The sequence below is a fragment of the Dendrobates tinctorius genome, unplaced genomic scaffold, assembly GCF_039654945.1.
Source record: "Dendrobates tinctorius isolate UK_male_01 unplaced genomic scaffold, ASM3965494v1 ptg000393l, whole genome shotgun sequence".
NCBI classification, from domain to species: Eukaryota; Metazoa; Chordata; class Amphibia; order Anura; family Dendrobatidae; genus Dendrobates; species Dendrobates tinctorius.
Genome location: NW_027362059.1, coordinates 787,238 through 809,592, shown reverse-complemented (window position 1 = coordinate 809,592; position 22,355 = coordinate 787,238). Strand labels below are relative to the sequence as shown.

The 22,355-nt window shown below is 52.6% G+C and overlaps 3 protein-coding genes across 4 annotated transcripts in view; 2 read left to right on the top strand and 1 right to left on the bottom strand.

Moving 5' to 3' along the window:
* DNPH1 (2'-deoxynucleoside 5'-phosphate N-hydrolase 1) overlaps positions 1 to 4,285 on the bottom strand; it is a 32,661-nt gene extending 28,376 nt beyond the window's left edge. The window contains exon 1 of the mRNA XM_073563518.1: positions 4,101 to 4,285. Coding sequence (XP_073419619.1) covers positions 4,101 to 4,245 — 145 coding nt within the window. The 5' untranslated portion in view covers positions 4,246 to 4,285. The remainder of the gene's footprint in view (positions 1 to 4,100) is intronic.
* Positions 4,286 to 7,346: 3,061 nt separating this feature from the next.
* LOC141076161 (uncharacterized) lies at positions 7,347 to 12,132 on the top strand (the record flags this gene model as incomplete). The annotated part of the gene is made up of 7 exons (XM_073563497.1): positions 7,347 to 7,409; positions 7,924 to 8,062; positions 9,809 to 9,959; positions 10,722 to 10,783; positions 11,764 to 11,816; positions 11,848 to 11,884; positions 11,972 to 12,132. Coding segments are annotated over 7 exons (606 nt in total), but the record flags the coding sequence as incomplete, so codon positions are not given.
* A 9,553-nt stretch (positions 12,133 to 21,685) lies between these two features.
* The window catches only part of TTBK1 (tau tubulin kinase 1), a 268,616-nt gene continuing 267,946 nt past the window's right edge, over positions 21,686 to 22,355 (top strand). For both annotated transcript variants that reach the window (XM_073563522.1, XM_073563520.1), the window contains exon 1: positions 21,686 to 21,839. The gene's annotated coding sequence lies outside the window, so the exon portion shown is untranslated. The remainder of the gene's footprint in view (positions 21,840 to 22,355) is intronic.

Genomic DNA, 22,355 nt, shown 5'->3' with positions numbered 1-22,355 from the left:
TGTATACGCCCCCCGTCACACAGTGTGTATATGTATACGCCCCCCGTCACACAGTGTGTATATGTATACGCCCCCCGTCACACAGTGTGTATATGTATACGCCCCCCGTCACACAGTGTGTATATGTATACGCCCCCCGTCACACAGTGTGTATATGTATACGCCCCCCGTCACACAGTGTGTATATGTATACGCCCCCCGTCACACAGTGTGTATATGTATACGCCCCCCGTCACACAGTGTGTATATGTATACGCCCCCCGTCACACAGTGTGTATATGTATACGCCCCCCGTCACACAGTGTGTATATGTATACGCCCCCCGTCACACAGTGTGTATATGTATACGCCCCCCGTCACACAGTGTGTATATGTATACGCCCCCGTCACAGTGTGTATATGTATACGCCCCCCGTCACACAGTGTGTATATGTATACGCCCCCCGTCACACAGTGTGTATATGTATACGCCCCCCGTCACACAGTGTGTATATGTATACGCCCCCCGTCACACAGTGTGTATATGTATACGCCCCCCGTCACACAGTGTGTATATGTATACGCCCCCTGTCACACAGTGTGTATATGTATACGCCCCCTGTCACACAGTGTGTATATGTATACGCCCCCTGTCACAGTGTATATGTATACGCCCCCCGTCACACAGTGTGTATATGTATACGCCCCCCTGTCACACAGTGTGTATATGTATACGCCCCCCTGTCACAGTGTGTATATGTATACGCCCCCCTGTCACACAGTGTGTATATGTATACGCCCCCCGTCACACAGTGTGTATATGTATACGCCCCCCGTCACACAGTGTGTATATGTATACGCCCCCCGTCACACAGTGTGTATATGTATACGCCCCCTGTCACAGTGTATATGTATACGCCCCCCGTCACACAGTGTGTATATGTATACGCCCCCCGTCACACAGTGTGTATATGTATACGCCCCCCGTCACACAGTGTGTATATGTATACGCCCCCCGTCACACAGTGTGTATATGTATACGCCCCCCTGTCACACAGTGTGTATATGTATACGCCCCCCTGTCACACAGTGTGTATATGTATACGCCCCCCGTCACACAGTGTGTATATGTATACGCCCCCCGTCACACAGTGTGTATATGTATACGCCCCCTGTCACAGTGTATATGTATACGCCCCCCGTCACACAGTGTGTATATGTATACGCCCCCCGTCACACAGTGTGTATATGTATACGCCCCCCGTCACACAGTGTGTATATGTATACGCCCCCCGTCACACAGTGTGTATATGTATACGCCCCCCGTCACACAGTGTGTATATGTATACGCCCCCCGTCACACAGTGTGTATATGTATACGCCCCCCTGTCACACAGTGTGTATATGTATACGCCCCCCGTCACACAGTGTGTATATGTATACGCCCCCTGTCACAGTGTATATGTATACGCCCCCCTGTCACACAGTGTGTATATGTATACGCCCCCCGTCACACAGTGTGTATATGTATACGCCCCCCGTCACACAGTGTGTATATGTATACGCCCCCCGTCACACAGTGTGTATATGTATACGCCCCCCGTCACACAGTGTGTATATGTATACGCCCCCCGTCACACAGTGTGTATATGTATACGCCCCCCGTCACACAGTGTGTATATGTATACGCCCCCCGTCACACAGTGTGTATATGTATACGCCCCCCGTCACACAGTGTGTATATGTATACGCCCCCCGTCACACAGTGTGTATATGTATACGCCCCCCGTCACACAGTGTGTATATGTATACGCCCCCCGTCACAGTGTATATGTATACGCCCCGTCACAGTGTATATGTATACGCCCCCCGTCACACAGTGTGTATATGTATACGCCCCCCGTCACACAGTGTGTATATGTATACGCCCCCCGTCACACAGTGTGTATATGTATACGCCCCCCGTCACACAGTGTGTATATGTATACGCCCCCTGTCACACAGTGTGTATATGTATACGCCCCCTGTCACACAGTGTGTATATGTATACGCCCCCTGTCACAGTGTATATGTATACGCCCCCCGTCACACAGTGTGTATATGTATACGCCCCCCTGTCACACAGTGTGTATATGTATACGCCCCCCTGTCACAGTGTGTATATGTATACGCCCCCCTGTCACACAGTGTGTATATGTATACGCCCCCCGTCACACAGTGTGTATATGTATACGCCCCCCGTCACACAGTGTGTATATGTATACGCCCCCCGTCACACAGTGTGTATATGTATACGCCCCCCGTCACACAGTGTGTATATGTATACGCCCCCTGTCACAGTGTATATGTATACGCCCCCCGTCACAGTGTATATGTATACGCCCCCCGTCACAGTGTATATGTATACGCCCCCCGTCACACAGTGTGTATATGTATACGCCCCCCGTCACACAGTGTGTATATGTATACGCCCCCGTCACACAGTGTGTATATGTATACGCCCCCGTCACACAGTGTGTATATGTATACGCCCCCCGTCACACAGTGTGTATATGTATACGCCCCCTGTCACAGTGTATATGTATACGCCCCCCGTCACACAGTGTGTATATGTATACGCCCCCCTGTCACACAGTGTGTATATGTATACGCCCCCCGTCACACAGTGTGTATATGTATACGCCCCCTGTCACAGTGTGTATGTATACGCCCCCCGTCACACAGTGTGTATATGTATACGCCCCCCGTCACACAGTGTGTATATGTATACGCCCCCCGTCACACAGTGTGTATATGTATACTCCCCTGTCACACAGTGTGTATATGTATACTCCCCTGTCACACAGTGTGTATATGTATACGCCCCCGTCACACAGTGTGTATATGTATACGCCCCCCGTCACACAGTGTGTATATGTATACGCCCCCCGTCACACAGTGTGTATATGTATACGCCCCTGTCACACAGTGTGTATATGTATACTCCCCTGTCACACAGTGTGTATATGTATACGCCCCCTGTCACACAGTGTGTATATGTATACGCCCCCTGTCACAGTGTATATGTATACGCCCCCCGTCACACAGTGTGTGTATATGTATACGCCCCCCTGTCACACAGTGTGTATATGTATACGCCCCCCTGTCACAGTGTATATGTATACGCCCCCCTGTCACACAGTGTGTATATGTATACGCCCCCCGTCACACAGTGTGTATATGTATACGCCCCCCGTCACACAGTGTGTATATGTATACGCCCCCCGTCACACAGTGTGTATATGTATACGCCCCCCGTCACACAGTGTGTATATGTATACGCCCCCCGTCACACAGTGTGTATATGTATACGCCCCCCGTCACACAGTGTGTATATGTATACGCCCCCCGTCACACAGTGTGTATATGTATACGCCCCCCGTCACACAGTGTGTATATGTATACGCCCCCCGTCACACAGTGTGTATATGTATACGCCCCCCGTCACACAGTGTGTATATGTATACGCCCCCCGTCACACAGTGTGTATATGTATACGCCCCCCGTCACACAGTGTGTATATGTATACGCCCCCCGTCACACAGTGTGTATATGTATACGCCCCCCGTCACACAGTGTGTATATGTATACGCCCCCCGTCACACAGTGTGTATATGTATACGCCCCCCGTCACACAGTGTGTATATGTATACGCCCCCCGTCACACAGTGTGTATATGTATACGCCCCCCGTCACACAGTGTGTATATGTATACGCCCCCCGTCACACAGTGTGTATATGTATACGCCCCCCGTCACACAGTGTGTATATGTATACGCACCCCGTCACACAGTGTGTATATGTATACGCCCCCCGTCACACAGTGTGTATATGTATACGCCCCGTCACAGTGTATATGTATACGCCCCCTGTCACACAGTGTGTATATGTATACGCCCCCGTCACACAGTGTGTATATGTATACGCCCCCCGTCACACAGTGTGTATATGTATACGCCCCCCGTCACACAGTGTGTATATGTATACGCCCCCCGTCACACAGTGTGTATATGTATACGCCCCCGTCCTCCTCAGTGCTCTCAGCCCCAGCGCCGCCATGTCCCTGGCTCCCGGCTATGTACCGGCCTCTGAGATGTCCGGGCGGCCGATGTGTTCGGTCAGCACCGTCCCGTAGCGCTGCAGGCGCCGGATGATGTCCGCATACAGCGCGCGATCCTCTCGGCCGCCGCGAAGGCTCCCGCAGAAATACAGCGACAACGCGGCCATGGTAGACGCCGGTCACGTGATGGGCGGAGCGTGCTGAGCCGCCAATCAGCCCCAAGACTGGGCGGGGCCAGGGGAGTCCAAGACGATTGGTGACTGAAAGAAGGCGGGAAAATAAAAAAAACCGTCCGACGTCTGAGGTAAAGAGGATGAGGAGAAGAGACGGCGAGAAGAGACAGACAGACAGCGAGGAGGAGAGAGACAGACAGCGAGGAGGAGAGAGACAGACAGCGAGGAGGAGAGAGACAGACAGCGAGGAGGAGAGAGACAGACAGCGAGGAGGAGAGAGACAGACAGCGAGGAGGGGAGAGACAGACAGCGAGTAGGAGAAAGACAGACAGCGAGTAGGAGAAAGACAGACAGCGAGGAGGAGAGAGACAGACAGCGAGGGGAAGAGAGAGACAGCGAGGAGGAGAGAGACAGCGAGGAGGAGAGAGACAGACAGCGAGGGGAAGAGAGACAGACAGCGAGGAGGAGAGAGACAGACAGCGAGGGGAAGAGAGACAGACAGCGAGGAGGGGAGAGACAGACAGCGAGTAGGAGAAAGACAGACAGCGAGTAGGAGAAAGACAGACAGCGAGGAGGAGAGAGACAGACAGCGAGGGGAAGAGAGAGACAGCGAGGAGGAGAGAGACAGCGAGGAGGAGAGAGACAGACAGCGAGGAGGAGAGAGACAGACAGCGAGGGGAAGAGAGACAGACAGCGAGGAGGAGAGAGACAGACAGCGAGGGGAAGAGAGACAGACAGCGAGGAGGGGAGAGACAGACAGCGAGTAGGAGAAAGACAGACAGCGAGTAGGAGAAAGACAGACAGCGAGGAGGAGAGAGACAGACAGCGAGGGGAAGAGAGAGACAGCGAGGAGGAGAGAGACAGACAGCGAGGAGGAGACAGACAGCGAGGAGGAGAGAGACAGACAGCGAGGGGAAGAGAGACAGACAGCGAGGGGAAGAGAGAGACAGCGAGGAGGAGAGAGACAGACAGCGAGGAGGAGACAGACAGCGAGGAGGAGAGAGACAGACAGCGAGGGGAAGAGAGACAGACAGCGAGGGGAAGAAAGACAGACAGCGAGGAGGAGAGACAGACAGCGAGGAGGAGAGAGATAGACAGCGAGGAGGAGAAAGACAGACAGCGAGGAGGGGAGAGACAGACAGCGAGGAGGAGAAAGACAGACAGCGAGGAGGGGAGAGACAGACAGCGAGGAGGAGAAAGACAGACAGCGAGGAGGGGAGAGACAGACAGCGAGGAGGAGAAAGACAGACAGCGAGGAGGAGAGAGACAGACAGCGAGGAGGAGAGAGACAGCGAGGAGGAGAGAGACAGACAGCGAGGAGGAGAAAGACAGACAGCGAGGAGGAGAGAGACAGACAGCGAGGGGAAGAGAGACAGACAGCGAGGAGGAGAAAGACAGACAGCGAGGAGGATAGAGACAGACAGCGAGGAGGAGAGACAGACAGCGAGGGGAAGAGAGACAGACAGCGAGGAGGAGAGAGAGAGACAGCGAGGAGGAGAGAGAGAGACAGCGAGGAGGAGAGAGACAGCGAGGAGGAGAGAGACAGCGAGGAGGGGAGAGACAGACAGCGAGGAGGAGAGAGACAGACAGCGAGGAGGAGAGAGACAGACAGCGAGGAGGAGAGAGACAGACAGCGAGGAGGAGAGAGACAGACAGCGAGGAGGAGAGAGACAGACAGCGAGGAGGAGAGAGACAGACAGCGAGGAGGAGAGAGACAGACAGCGAGGAGGAGAGAGACAGACAGCGAGGAGGAGAGAGACAGACAGCGAGGAGGAGAGAGACAGACAGCGTGGAGGAGAAAGACAGACAGCGAGGAGGAGAAAGACAGACAGCGAGGAGGAGAAAGACAGACAGCGAGGAGGAGAAAGACAGACAGCGAGGAGGAGAAAGACAGACAGCGAGGAGGAGAAAGACAGACAGCGAGGAGGAGAAAGACAGACAGCGAGGAGGAGAGAGACAGCGAGGAGGGGAGACAGCGAGGAGGAGACAGACAGCGAGGAGGGGAGAGACAGACAGCGAGGAGGGGAGAGACAGACAGCGAGGAGGGGAGAGACAGACAGCGAGGAGGGGAGAGACAGACAGCGAGGAGGGGAGAGACAGACAGCGAGGAGGAGAGAGACAGACAGCGAGGGGGAGAGACAGACATCGAGGGGAAGCGAGACAGACATCGAGGAGAAGACAGACAGAGAGGAGGAGAGAGACAGCGTGGGGAAGAGACAGACAGCGAGGAGAAGAGACAGTAGAAGAGACAGCGTGGGGAAGAGAGACAGCGAGGAGAAGAGAGACAGTAGAAGAGACAGCGTGGGGAAGAGAGACAGACAGCGAGGAGAAGAGACAGTAGAAGAGACAGCGTGGGGAAGAGAGACAGCGAGGAGAAGAGAGACAGTAGAAGAGACAGCGTGGGGAAGAGAGACAGACAGCGAGGAGAAGAGACAGCGAGGAGAAGAGACAGCGAGAGACAGACAGCGAGGGGGAGAGAGACACAGCGAGGAGGAGGAGAGACAGACAGCGAGGAGGAGAGACAGACAGCGAGGAGAAGAGAGCGAGACAGCGAGGGGAGGAGAGACAGACAGCGAGGGGAAGAGACGGCGAGGAGAAGAGAGTCAGACAGCGAGGGGAAGAGACGGCGAGAAGAGAGTCAGACAGCAAGGAGAAGAGAGACAGACAGCGAGGGGAAGAGACGGCGAGAAGAGACAGACCGAGGGGAAGAGAGACAGCGAGGGGAAGAGACAGACGGCGAGAAGAGACAGCGAGGAGAAGAGACAGACAGCGAGGGGAAGAGAGACAGCGAGGAGAAGAGAGAGACAGCGAGGAGAAGAGAGAGACAGCGAGGGGGAGAGAGACAGCGAGGGGAAGAGAGACAGCGAGGGGAAGAGAGACGGCGAGGGGAAGAGAGACGGCGAGGGGAAGAGAGACAGACAGCGAGGGGAAGAGACGGCGAGGAGAAGAGAGACAGACAGCGAGGGGAAGAGACGGCGAGAAGAGTCAGACAGCGAGGAGAAGAGAGACAGACAGCGAGGAGGAGAAAGACAGACAGCGAGGAGGAGAGAGACAGACAGCGAGGAGGAGAGAGACAGACAGCGAGGAGGAGAGAGACAGACAGCGAGGAGGAGAGAGACAGCGAGGAGGAGAGACAGCGAGGGGAAGAGAGACAGACAGCGAGGAGGAGAGAGACAGCGAGGAGGAGAGACAGTGAGGGGAAGAGAGACAGACAGCGAGGAGAGAGACAGCGAGGAGGAGAGAGACAGCGAGGGGAAGAGAGACAGCGAGGAGGAGAGAGACAGCGAGGAGGAGAGAGACAGCGAGGAGGAGAGAGACAGCGAGGAGGAGAGAGACAGCGAGGGGAAGAGAGACAGACAGCGAGGAGGAGAGAGACAGCGAGGAGGAGAGAGACAGCGAGGGGAAGAGAGACAGACAGCGAGGAGGGGAGACAGCGAGGAGGAGAGAGACAGCGAGGAGGGGAGAGACAGACAGCGAGGAGGGGAGAGACAGACAGCGAGGAGGAGAGAGACAGACAGCGAGGAGGAGAGAGACAGACAGCGAGGAGGAGAGAGACAGACAGCGAGGAGGAGAGAGACAGACAGCGAGGAGGAGAAAGACAGACAGCGAGGAGGAGAAAGACAGACAGCGAGGAGGAGAAAGACAGACAGCGAGGAGGAGAAAGACAGACAGCGAGGAGGAGAAAGACAGACAGCGAGGAGGAGAAAGACAGACAGCGAGGAGGAGAAAGACAGACAGCGAGGAGGAGAAAGACAGACAGCGAGGAGGAGAGAGACAGCGAGGAGGGGAGACAGCGAGGAGGAGAGAGACAGCGAGGAGGAGAGAGACAGACAGCGAGGAGGAGAGAGACAGCGAGGAGGAGAGAGACAGACAGCGAGGAGGAGAGAGACAGACAGCGAGGGGGGGAGAGACAGACATCGAGGGGAAGCGAGACAGACATCGAGGAGAAGACAGACAGAGAGGAGGAGAGAGACAGCGTGGGGAAGAGACAGACAGCGAGGAGAAGAGACAGTAGAAGAGACAGCGTGGGGAAGAGAGACAGCGAGGAGAAGAGAGACAGTAGAAGAGACAGCGTGGGGAAGAGAGACAGACAGCGAGGAGAAGAGACAGTAGAAGAGACAGCGTGGGGAAGAGAGACAGCGAGGAGAAGAGAGACAGTAGAAGAGACAGCGTGGGGAAGAGAGACAGACAGCGAGGAGAAGAGACAGCGAGGAGAAGAGACAGCGAGAGACAGACAGCGAGGGGGAGAGAGACACAGCGAGGAGGAGGAGAGACAGACAGCGAGGAGGAGAGACAGACAGCGAGGAGAAGAGAGCGAGACAGCGAGGGGAGGAGAGACAGACAGCGAGGGGAAGAGACGGCGAGGAGAAGAGAGTCAGACAGCGAGGGGAAGAGACGGCGAGAAGAGAGTCAGACAGCAAGGAGAAGAGAGACAGACAGCGAGGGGAAGAGACGGCGAGAAGAGACAGACCGAGGGGAAGAGAGACAGCGAGGGGAAGAGACAGACGGCGAGAAGAGACAGCGAGGAGAAGAGACAGACAGCGAGGGGAAGAGAGACAGACAGCGAGGAGAAGAGAGAGACAGCGAGGAGAAGAGAGAGACAGCGAGGAGGAGAGAGACAGCGAGGGGGAGAGAGACAGCGAGGGGAAGAGAGACAGCGAGGGGAAGAGAGACAGACAGCGAGGGGAAGAGAGACGGCGAGGGGAAGAGAGACAGACAGCGAGGGGAAGAGACGGCGAGGAGAAGAGAGACAGACAGCGAGGGGAAGAGACGGCGAGAAGAGTCAGACAGCGAGGAGAAGAGAGACAGACAGCGAGGGGAAGAGAAACAGACAGCGAGGGGAAGAGAAACAGACAGCGAGGGGAAGAGACGGCGAGAAGAGACAGCGAGGAGAAGAGACAGACGGCGAGGAGAAGAGACAGCGAGGGGAAGAGAAACAGACAGCGAGGAGAAGAGACAGCGAGGAGAAGAGACAGACGGCGAGGAGAAGAGACAGCGAGGGGAAGTGAGACAGACAGCGAGGGGAAGAGACAGTAGATGAGACAGCGAGGAGAGACACAGCAAGGAGAAGAGAGACAGCGAGAAGAGACAGACAGCGAGGAGAAGAGAGACAGTAGAAGAGACAGCGAGGAGACAGACAGCGAGGAGAAGAGACAGCGTGGAGAAGAGACAGACAGCGAGGAGAAGAGAGACAGCGAGGAGAAGAGACAGACAACGTGGAGAAGAGACAGTAGAAGAGCCACCGAGGGGAAGAGACAGACAGCGAGGAGAAGAGAGACAGTAGAAGAGATAGTGAGAAGAGACAGACAGCAAGGAGAAGAGAGACAGTAGATGAGACAGCGAGGGGAAGAGTGACAGTAGAAGAGACAGCGAGGGGAAGAGACAGACAGCGAGGAGAAGAGAAACAGTAGATGAGACAGTGAGGAGAAGAGAGACAGTAGAAGAGGCAGCGAGGAGAAGAGACAGGGAGGAGAAGAGAGACAGCGTGGAGAGACACAGCGAGGAGAAGAGAGACAGTAGAAGAGACAGCGTGGGGAAGAGAGACAGTGAGGAGAAGAGACAGCGTGGGGAAGAGAGATAGCGAGGAGAGACAGACAGCGAGGAGAAGAGATAGCGAGGGAAAGAGACAGTGAGAAGAGAGACAGTAGAAGAGAGCGAGGGGAAGAGACAGACAGCGAGGAGAAGAGAGACAGTAGAAGAGATAGCGAGTAGAAGAGACAGACAGCGAGGAGAGACAGACAGCAAGGAGAAGAGACAGCGAGAAGAGACAGACAGCGAGGAGAAGAGACAGCGAGGGGAAGAGAGACAGTAGAAGAGACAGCGAGGAGAAGAGACAGCGAGGGGAAGAGACAGCGAGGGGAAGAGACAGACAGCGAGGAGAAGATAGACAGTAGAAGAGACAGCAAGGAGAAGAGACGGCGAGAAGAGACAGTGAGGGGAAGAGACAGCGAGGGGACAAGACAGCAAGAAGAGATACAGCGAGGAGAAGAGAGACAGACAGCGAGGGGAAGGGACAGTGAGAAGAGACAGCAAGGAGAAGAGACAGACAGCGAGGAGAAGAGAGACAGTAAAAGAGACAGCGAGGAGAAGAGACAGCAAGGGGAAGAGACAGACAGCAAGGAGAAGAGACACAGCGAGGGGAAGAGAGACAGTAGAAGAGACAGACAGCGAGGAGAGACAGACAACGAGGAGAAGAGACAGTAGAACAGACAGAGAAGAGATAGCGAGGAGAGACAGACAGCAAGAAGAGAGACAGTAGAAGAGATAGCGAGGGGAAGAGACAGACAGCGAGAGGAAGAGAGACAGTAGAAGAGACAGACAGCGAGGAGAAGAGAGACAGCAAGGAGAGACAGCGAGGAGAAGAGATAGCAAGGGGAAGAGAGACAGTAGAAGAGACAGCGAGGGGAAGAGACAGACAGCGAGGAGAGAGACAGCGAGGAGAAGAGATAGCAAGGGGAAGAGACAGACAGCGAGGGGAAGAAAGACAGTAGAAGAGACTGCGAGAAGAGAGACAGCAAGGAGAAGAGACAGAGTGAGAAGAGAGACAGGAGGAGAGACAGCAAGGAGAAGAGACAGCGAGGAGAAGAAAGACAAGAGAGACAGATGGCGAGGGGAAGAGACATTGAGAAGAAGAGACAGTGAGGAGAAGAGACAGCGAGGGGAAGAGACAGCAAGGGGGAGAGACAGCAAGGAGAAGAAAGACAGAAGAGAAACAGACAGTGAGAAGAGACAGGAATAGGGCTAAGTGACAGCACATGTGAAAAAGACTTGGGTATACTAATAGATCACAGACTGAATATGAGTCAACAGTGTGATGCAGCAGCAAAAAAGGCAAATGCAATTCTAGGATTTATTAACAGAAGCATACAGTCTAGATCACGTGAAGTCATTATTTCCCTCTACTCCTCTTTGGTCAGACCTCATCTGGAATATTGTGTCCAGTTTTGGGCGCCACATTTTAAAAAAGACATCAACAAACTGGAGCAAGTTCAGAAAAGAGCGACCAGAATGGTGACCGGTCTGCAAACCCTGTCTTATGAGGAAAGGTTGCAGGATTTGGGAATGTTTAGTTTGCAAAAGAGAAGACTGAGAGGAGACTTAATAGCTGTCTACAAATATCTAAAGGGCTGTCACATTGTAGAAGGATCAACTTTATTCTCATTTGCACAAGGAAAGACTAGAAGCAATGGGATGAAACTGAATGGGAGGAGACACAGATTAGATATTAGAAAAAACTTTTTGACAGAGTGATCAATGAGTGGAACAGGCTGCCACGAGAAGTGGTGAGTTCTCCTTCAATGGAAGTCTTCAAACAGAGGCTGGACAGACATCTGACTGGGATGATTTAGCGAATCCTGCTTTGAGCAGGGGGTTGGACCAGATGGCCCAGGAGGTCCCTTCCAACTCTATGATTCTATGACTGCGAGGAGAGACAGTGAGGGGAAGAGATGTGAGAAGAGGGAGCGAGAAGAAGAGAGACAGCAAGGAGAAGAAACAGCGAAGAGAAGAGAGACAGCGAGGACAAGACAGACAGCGAGGAGAAGAAAGACAGGACAAGAGAGACAGTGAGGAGAAGAGACAGCAAGGAGAGGAGAGACACAGCGAGGGGAAGAGAGCGAGGAGAAGAGAGACAGTGAGGGGGAAGAGACCGCGAGGAGAAGAGAGACAGTGAGGCGAAGAGACTGTGGAGAAAAGACAGCGAGGAGAAGAGAGACAGTAGAAGAGACAGACAGTGAGGGGAAAGACAGCGAGGGGGAAGAGACAGCAAGGAGAGGAGAGACAGAGAGCAAGGGGAAGAGACAGCGAGAAGAGAGACAGTGAGGGGGAAGAGCGAGGAGAAGAGACAGCAAGGGGGAAAGAGCGAGGGGAAGAGAAAGCGAGGAGAAGAGACAGCGAGGGGAAGAGACAGTGAGGGGGAAGAGACAGCAAGGAGAAGAGACAGCGAGGAGAAGAGAGACAGCGAGGGGGAAGAGACAGCGAGGAGTAGAGAGACAGAAGAGACAGCGAGAAGAGACAGCGAGGGGGAAGAGAGCAAGGACAAGAGACAGTGAGAAGAAGAAAGACAGGAGAAGAGAGACAGACAGTGAGAAGAAGAGACGGCGAGGGGAAGAGACATTGAGAAGAAGAGACAGCAAGAAGAGAGTGAGGAGAAGAGACAGCGAGGGAAAGAGCGAGAAGAGAGACAGTGAGGGGAAGAGACAGGAGAAGAGAGACAGACAGTGAGGAGAAGAGATGGCGAGGGGAAGAGACATTGAGAAGAAGAGACAGACAGCGGGCAGATGAGAGACAGCGAGAAGAGGCAGTGAGGGGAAGAGACGGACAGCGAGGAGATGATACAGACAGAGACAAGAGACAGCGAGGAAAAGAGACAGTAGTGAAGAGAAGAAACAGCGAGGGGAAGAGACAGTGAGAAGAGAGAGTCAGTGAGGGGAAGAGACAGCGAGAAGAGAGTGAGGAGAAGAGACAGCGAGAAGAGAGACACAGCGAGGGAAAGAGCGAGGAGAAGAGAGACAGGAGAGAGACGGCGAGGGGAAGAGACATTGAGAAGAAGAGACAGACAGCGAGCAGAAGAGACAGGCAGTGAGGGGAAGAGACACAGCGGGAAGACACGGACAGCGAGGAGACGATACAGAGACAAGAGACAGCGAGAAGAAGAGATAGCGAGGGGAAGAGACAGCGAGGAAAAGAGACAGCAATGAGGAGAAGAAACAGTGAGGGGATGAGACAGTGAGGAGAAGAGACAGACAGCGAGGGGAAGACAGACAGTAAGGCCTCGCCGTTATTAACCCGGCTTAATGGCACCTTTCAATAGCAAGGTGGCATTAACCCATGAGCCACCGCTAAATGCAATGGGAATAGAGGCGAAGTGCCAGAAAAGGCGCATCTTACGGATGCGCCTTTTCTGGGGTGGCTGGGGGCAGATTTTTTTTAGCCGGGGGGGGAGCAAAAACAATGGTCCCTCTCTAGGCTATTAATATCTGCCCTCACTCACTGGCTTTCCCTCTGTCAGAAAATGGACAGCCCACGCAATTTTTTTCTGTGATTGTAGCCTTAAATTTAACCTTTGGAGTTCCAAATTTTTCCTAACACAAACTACTAACTTGGTTAAACAATGACATATATAAATCGTTTTAATATGACATGGTTTACTGTATGTCAACCATGTGTCATATGTCGGGTTCGGGAATGATTTTACTGAAGCCGGCAATTGATTTAGCGGCTATTCTGCTATGTAGAACTCTATGAACTATAAATATATATATATGCGTGTCAATGACATGTGTATATATATATTCTATGTATATACATATATCCTTGCGTTTCTAACATGTCAGTGTGATTTTACTGTACAGCGAACTGAATTGCCGGCTTTTGAAAAAGGGATCAGTCGAAAAATGGAAGAAACGGATGGAAAAAATGGTGCAATGGATCAGTTTTTTCCGCCAGATCCGCTAGCCAATGGATTGTGACTAATGGCAAAAAACTGATGTGTGAAAGTACCCTAAGTCACTGTTTTTTGGGGCATATGGGTTCCAGCCGCAGTTTAGTTTGTTAATGGTGATCGCCCTTCTGGTTTACCGGAGGAGGAACGGTTTTCTTCTTCTGTTTCTACCATACAGTTGTGGCCAAAAGTATTGACACTAAATGTCTCAGCCACAGCGCTAGCGCTATAGTCTACTCAGCTGCAGAATATTAGGATAATACCACAAAATTACTCCAAATAAATAATTAAAAGTTTTAATATTTGCGCTCAGAGATAGACCTTTATATATACTAAACTCACTCTTCAAGTAGAAGTGGAAAACTAAGTAGCCAACCTAAATTGCAACCTCCAATTAGCGATGAGGGTCAGGCACCGCCTACTTGACTCTTTACAAAAAACTTCAAAAATAGAAAATAAAATAATAAAAAAAAATTATAATTCAGATTATGCCACGTATACAAAGTTCACCATGGGGCTAAGGAGAATAAAAATTGTCCATAGAAAGAAGAAAAAGAATTACCTTGAGATTAGCTTCTTTGAACTGATGGTGCTTAGCAGTCCAGGTCCTGTGCATAGAAGGTTCCAATAAAACGACAACGATAATATTAATAAAATCCAGAGTAATGACACCATGTGAGGAGAAGGGTTTGATGCTATAAGTTGCGGACGCTTGTCCCGGCCGGAGACAGGCGTCCTCTCTGCAGTGCACCCTCCTGGGCTTGAGGCGGTAACGGCGCACGCCGAGAAAAGCTGACAAGGTCCGCAGGACCTTGTGTGACGTCACAGTCACGTGATCACTCACGTGACTAGCTATGGAGAGCGGTGGAGCTCAAAAACATCCGACGCGTTTCTGAATCAACGGATTCCTTCATCAGGGATACTCCATAGCGGATAGATAGCATTTATATACCCTCCACCTTCAGAGGTTCTAATTCAGACATTGAAAGCAAAAAGTTCGATTTCACTATTAAGCCCATTAGGCATCAGAGTGTCCATCATGAAAATCCATCTACTTTCTTCTTTTGACATCTGATGGATGAAGTTGCCTCTCCTCCAACTTCTATTAACCACTTTGATGCCTGTCACTAATGTACCTCTTGTAAGACCCCCATGATTAATTAAAAAATGATTGGAGAGGGGGTGACCGCTAAATTTATTCTTAATATTCCTCAGATGTTCCGCTATCCTTATATGCAATGGACGTATAGTCCGGCCAATATATAATTTGCCACAAGGGCAGGTGATTCCATATATGACCCCCTTAGTTTCACAAGTTATGAAGTCCTTAATTTTGACCTCCCGAAATTTATTTGAAATGGACAATTGCTTTCTGAGACCTAATTTTCTACAAGGTCCACATTTGTTGCATGGAAAAAACCCTTTGGTGTGTGAACATGTACATGACTCGTCAACATAGGTTTAGGAATAGAAGGGGCTATTGTATTACCGAGATTATTTGCTTTCCTAAAAACAAACCTAGGATAAACTGGTAACTTTTCACCGATCACTTTATCGTTTTTTAATATATTCCAGTGTCGGTTAACAATCTTTCTAAGGATTTTACTGTTGGCATTGTACTGCGTAATAATAGGAATATCTTCCATAATAGAACACTCGGTGTTTTTCTTTTGTTGTATCAGTAGATCCTCTCTCGGCATTTTCCTAACAGTCTCCTTGATTTCACCCAGGGCCTTAATATCATACCCCTTTCGGACAAATTTATTAGTCAAAAACACCGCCTCCTTATCAAAATCTTGTATTCTAGAGCAATTCCTATGAGCCCTAATGAGCTGGCTTTTAGGTACATTCACAAGCCAGCTTGGAAGGTGGCAGCTATCCAGAGAAATGAAATTATTAGAATCTGTTGGTTTATGAAAAACATCAAAAGCATCAAAGTGGTTAATAGAAGTTGGAGGAGAGGCAACTTCATCCATCAGATGTCAAAAGAAGAAAGTAGATGGATTTTCATGATGGACACTCTGATGCCTAATGGGCTTAATAGTGAAATCGAACTTTTTGCTTTCAATGTCTGAATTAGAACCTCTGAAGGTGGAGGGTATATAAATGCTATCTATCCGCTATGGAGTATCCCTGATGAAGGAATCCGTTGATTCAGAAACGCGTCGGATGTTTTTGAGCTTCACCGCTCTCCATAGCTAGTCACGTGAGTGATCACGTGACTGTGACATCACACAAGGTCCTGCGGACCTTGTCAGCTTTTCTCGGCGTGCGCCGTTACCGCCTCAAGCCCAGGAGGGCGCACTGCAGAGAGGACGCCTGTCTCCGGCCGGGACAAGCGTCCGCAACTTATAGCATCAAACCCTTCTCCTCACATGGTGTCATTACTCTGGATTTTATTAATATTATCGTTGTCGTTTTATTGGAACCTTCTATGCACAGGACCTGGACTGCTAAGCACTATCAGTTCAAAGAAGCTAATCTCAAGGTAATTCTTTTTCTTCTTTCTATGGACAATTTTTATTCTCCTTAGCCCCATGGTGAACTTTGTATACGTGGCATAATCTGAATTATAAAAATTTTTTTATTTTATTTTCTATTTTTGAAGTTTTTTGTAAAGAGTCAAGTAGGCGGTGCCTGACCCTCATCGCTAATTGGAGGTTGCAATTTAGGTTGGCTACTTAGTTTTCCACTTCTACTTGAAGATTGAGTTTAGTATATATAAAGGTCTATCTCTGAGCGCAAATATTAAAACTTTTAATTAAAAAGTATTGACACCCCTGCAATTCTGTCAGATAATACTCAGTTTCTTCCTGAAAATGATTGCAAACACAAATTCTTTGGTATTATTATCTTCATTTAATTTGTCTTAAATGAAAAAAAACACAAAAGAGAATGAGGCAAAAAGCCAAACATTGATCATTTCACACAAAACTCCAAAAATGGGCCAGACAAAAGTATTGGCACCCTCAGCCTAATACTTGGTTGCACAACCTTTAGCCAAAATAACTGCGACCAACCGCTTCCGGTAACCATCAATGAGTTTCTTACAATGCTCTGCTGGAATTTTAGACCATTCTTCTTTGGCAAACTGCTCCAGGTCCCTGATATTTGAAGGGTGCCTTCTCCAAACTGCCATTTTTAGATCTCTCCACAGGTGTTCTATGGGATTCAGGTCTGGTCTCATTGCTGGCCACCATAGAAGTCTCCAGTGCTTTCTCTCAAACCATTTTCTAGTGCTTTTTGAAGTGTGTTTTGGGTCATTGTCCTGCTGGAAGACCCATGACCTCTGAGTGAGACCCAGCTTTCTCACACTGGGCCCTACATTATGCTGCAAAATTTGCTGGTAGTCTTCAGACTTCACATAGCCATGCACACGGTCAAGCAGTCCAGTGCCAGAGGCAGCAAAGCAACCCCTACTTTTGTCTCATCTGACCAGAGAACATTCTTCCAAAACGTTTTAGGCTTTTTCAGGTAAGTTTTGGCAAACTCCAGCCTGGCTTTTTTATGTCTCGGGGTAAGAAGTGGGGTCCAAGTTCCTGGGTCTCCTACCATACAGTCCCTTTTCATTCACACGCCGACAGATAGTACGGGTTGACACTGTTGTACCCTCGGACTGCAGGGCAGCTTGAACTTGTTTGGATGTTAGTCGAGGTTCTTTATCCAACATCCGCACAATCTTGCGTTGAAATCTCTTGTCAATTTTTCTTTTCCGGCCACATCTAGGGAGGTTAGCCACAGTGCCATGGGCTTTACACTGCTTGATGACTCTGCGCACGGTAGACACAGGAACATTCAGGTCTTTGGAGATGGACTTGTAGCCTTGAGATTGCTCATGCTTCCTCACAATTTGGCTTCTCAAGTCCTCAGACAGTTCTTTGGTCTTCTTTCTTTTCTCCATGCTCAATGTGGTACACACAAGGACACAAGGACAGAGGTTGAGTCAACTTTAATCCATGTCAACTGGCTGCAAGTGTGATTAGTTATTGCCAACACCTGTTAGGTGCCACAGGTAAGTTACAGGTGCTGTTAATTACACAAATTAGAGAAGCATCACAGGATGTTTCCAACAGTGCCAATACTTTTGTCCACCCTCTTTTTTAAGTTTGGTGTGGAATTATATCCAATTTGGCTTTAGGACAATTCTTTTTGTGTTTTTTCATTTAAGACAAATTAAATGAAGATAATAATACCAAAGAATTTGTGTTTGCAATCATTTTCAGGAAGAAACTGAGTATTATCTGACAAAATTGCAGGGGTGTCAATACTTTTGGCCACAACTGTATGGCAGGGGGTGACTAATAATTTGCGAAAGATGGGTTTCAAGTATAAGAGTGTGGCTGATCAGAGACATTTGGTGAGTCCGGACCTGTGTGTTGGTGACTTAGTATGGCTGTCCTCGAGGAACATTAAGCTGAAGGTTCTGTCTTGGAAATTGGGTCCCAGGTTTATTTAGGCCCTTATAAGATCTTAGTGATCATCAATCATGTAGCATTTCACCTTGCTCTGTCACCTACCTTTAGGATACATAATTGTTTTTCACTGTTCACTTCTCAAGTACGTGGCATCTGCAGGACCTTCATCTCTGCCACCTTCTGTCAATGTTGAAGGAAATCTGGAGTTCCAGATAGCAAAGGTCTTAGACTCTTGTCTTGTTTGTTGGTCACTTCAATACATGGTACATTGGAAGGGGTACGGACCTGAGGAGAGGATGTGGATCCCAGCTTCGGATGGCCATGCGGCCAGACTGGTTCAGGCCTTTCATGTGGCACACCTGGATAAACCAGGCCCAGAGGTTCCGTAGGTCTCTCGTAGAAGGGGGGTACTGTCACGGGGTTACCGCGACAGAGCAGAGCCAGAAGACTGCAGCGTGTGGTGGCTCCTGCTTCGCCGCTGAGAAGCACTTCTCCGGTGTGTTAAATGTGTTTGTTTTCTTTCAGAGGGACAGGGGTTAATCGGCCATGTGGAGATTCCTGCATTCAGCTGTGCTCTCTCCTATAAGAGCTAGGCCTGCCGACCAGGTCCTTGTCTGAGTTAGCACTTGCTACATAGATCTGGAGAGGGAGAAGCTGGTGTGTGGAGAGCTGGAGGAGTTTATCGTGTGACTGTCGCCTGGTCTGGCACTCCTCATGCTTCCCTGCCTTATTTTCTTCCCTTTCCTTCACACCCTGGTGAATACCTCTGTTATTTGTGAGACCCTTGTCTTTGTTCCCGTTTGTCGGGTTGGTGTACTTTGGTACACAGTAGCGCCTCTCTTCCCCGGGTGGGGGGAAGGAGACAGACTCAGGGCTGCAGCTGGGAGACAGGGCAAGGGTGGAGGCCCCGGCATCCTCGCCATCTGAGTTATCCTGGAGAACGGCAAGCGAGGGCGCCCCCTAGTGTTAGGGCCAGGAGAGGTGCCCCTGGTCCCAGTTTACTTGCCAGTCCTATTGTGACAGTCACACTGTCGGTGCTGTGTTTAGGGGTCGCACAGTCGGTGCTGTGTTTGCGGGGTCGCACAGTCGGTGCTGTGTTTGCGGGGTCGCACCGTCAGTGCTGTGTGTTGGGGTCGCACCGTCGGTGCTGTGTTTGGGGGTTGCACAGTCGGTGCTGTGTGTTGGGGTCGCACCGTCGGTGCTGTGTTTGGGGGTCGCACCGTCGGTGTGGGGGGGTTGCACCATGGGCGGGACTACCGCGGTCGCAGCTGCGATGGGGCCCGGAGTCCTCAGGGGCCCGATGGCGGAGCTGCAGCCTCTCATTGGCTGTGCAGCTCCGTTCTTTGATTGGCTGCTCTGTGCGCACAGGACCTGTGATGAAGTCACAGGAGGGGAGGAGTCGGGTCACATGATCAGGGGCCTCTGTCTGTGACCTGTGCTGGTTGTCATGGTGCACTGCTGGATGAGGGTAAGTTTATGTGAGGGGTTTACAGGGTTGATGTAGCAGAGCCGTGTGTGTATGAGGTGTGGGGAGCAGTATGTGTATGGAGAGTAGCCGTGTGTGCGGAGCGCAGCCGCGTGTGTACGAGGTGTGCGGAGCGCAGCCGCGTGTGTACGAGGTGTGCGGAGCGCAGCCGCGTGTGTACGAGGTGTGCGGAGCGCAGCCGCGTGTGTACGAGGTGTGCGGAGCGTAGCCGCGTGTGTACGAGGTGTGCGGAGCGCAGTCGCGTGTGTACGAGGTGTGCGGAGCGCAGCCGCGTGTGTACGAGGTGTGCGGAGCGCAGCCGCGCGTGTATTTTGGCAAGGGGGGGGCCCATAACTTTGTAGTTACGCCACCGGGTCGCACCGTCGGTGTTGTGTGTGTGGGGGGGTCACACTGTTGGTGCTGTGTGTGTGGGGGGGTCACAATGTCGGTGCTGTGTGTGTGTGTGGGGGGGTCGCACTGTCGGTGCTGTGTGTGTGGGGGGGTCGCACTGTCGGTGCTGTGTGTGTGGGGGGGTCGCACCGTCGGTGCTGTGTGTGGGGGGGTCGCACCGTCGGTGTGTGTGGGGGGGGGGTCGCACCGTCGGTGTGTGTGGGGGGGTCACACTGTCGGTGCTGTGTGTGTGTGGGGGGGTCGCACTGTCGGTGTGTGTGTGGGGGGGTCACACTGTCGGTGCTGTGTGTGTGTGGGGGGGTCACACTGTTGGTGTGTGTGGGGGGGTCACACTGTCGGTGTGTGTGTGGGGGGGTCGGACCGTCGGTGTGTGTGGGGGGGTCGCACCGTCAGTGTGTGTGTGTGGGGGGGGGTCGCACTATGAGTGTTGTGTGTGGGGGGGTCGCACTGTCGGTGCTGTGTGTGCGGGGGTCGCACTGTCGGTGTGTGTGTGGGGGGGTCGCACTGTCGGTGTGTGTGGGGGGGTCACACTGTCGGTGTTGTGTGTGTGTGTGGGGGGTCGCACTGTCGGTGTGTGTGTGGGGGGGTCGCACTGTCGGTGCTGTGTGTGGGGGGTCGCACTGTCGGTGTGTGTGTGGGGGGGGGTCACACTGTCGGTGTTGTGTGTGTGTGGGGGGTCACACTGTCGGTGCTGTGGGGGGGGGTCACACTGTCGGTGCTGTGGGGGGGGTGTCACACTGTCGGTGCTGTGTGTGTGTGGGGGGTCACACTGTCGGTGCTGTGTGTGGGAGGGGTCACACTGTCGGTGCTGTGTGTGGGGGGGTCGCACTGTCGGTGTGTGTGTGGGGGGGTCACACTGTCGGTGCTGTGTGTGGGGGGGTCACACTGTCGGTGTGTGTGTGGGGGGGGTCACACTGTCGGTGTTGTGTGTGTGTGTGGGGGGGGTCGCACTGTCGGTGTGTGTGTGGGGGGGGTCGCACTGTCGGTGCTGTGTGTGGGGGGGTCACATTGTCGGTGTGTGTGTGGGGGGGGTCGCACTGTCGGTGCTGTGTGTGGGGGGGTCACACTGTCGGTGTGTGTGTGGGGGGGTCGCACTGTCGGTGTGTGTGTGGGGGGGGTCACACTGTCGGTGCTGTGTGTGGGGGGGTCGCACTGTCGGTGCTGTGTGTGGGGGGGTCGCACTGTCGGTGCTGTGTGTGGGGGGGTCGCACTGTCGGTGCCGTGTGTGGGGGGGTCGCACTGTCGGTGCTGTGTGTGGGGGGGTCACACTGTCGGTGCTGTGTGTGGGGGGGTCGCACTGTCGGTGCTGTGGGGGGGGGTCGCACTGTCGGTGCTGTGTGTGGGGGGGTCACACTGTCGGTGTGTGTGTGGGGGGGGTCGCACTGTCGGTGTGTGTGTGTGGGGGGGTCGCACTGTCGGTGCTGTGTGTGGGGGGGTCGCACTGTCGGTGCTGTGTGTGGGGGGGTCGCACTGTCGGTGCCGTGTGTGGGGGGGTCGCACTGTCGGTGCTGTGTGTGGGGGGGTCGCACTGTCGGTGTGTGTGTGGGGGGTCACACTGTCGGTGTGTGTGTGGGGGGGGGGTCACACTGTCGGTGCTGTGTGTGGGGGGGTCACACTGTCGGTGTGTGTGGGGGGGTCGCACTGTCGGTGCCGTTACATTGTAACGGTGGGTGTGTTGCAGGCTGTGACGTCAGTGCAGTGGCCGCGGTGCACTGTGGGAGTATCCGGATCCTCTGCAGCACCAGGGACAGCGCCGGTCACCGCCGTCTGCTCTCCTGCCCGGTCCAGATGAGCCGCCCGGCGCCGCCCTCAGCCCAGAGCCGGCACCGAGCCCGGGAAGGACCGGAGCCCAGCGGTGAGTGCGGGAGAGGGGGAGAGGTGACCTCTGCCGGCGGGGGCGCTTGTGACCGGAGGCCTGACATTCATCACACGGGGGCAGTGACGCTGATTATTCCGGGGGTCGTCACTAGTGGGGCAGTGACGCTGATTATTCCGGGGTCGTCACTAGTGGGGCAGTGACGCTGATTATTCCGGGGTCGTCACTAGTGGGGCAGTGACGCTGATTATTCCGGGGTCGTCACTAGTGGGGCAGTGACGCTGATTATTCCGGGGCTCGTCACTAGTGGGGCAGTGACGCTGATTATTCCGGGGGTCGTCACTAGTGGGGCAGTGACGCTGATTATTCCGGGGGTCGTCACTAGTGGGGCAGTGACGCTGATTATTCCGGGGGTCGTCACTAGTGGGGCAGTGACGCTGATTATTCCGGGGGTCGTCACTAGTGGGGCAGTGACGCTGATTATTCCGGGGGTCGTCACTAGTGGGGCAGTGACGCTGATTATTCCGGGGCTGTCACTAGTGGGGCAGTGACGCT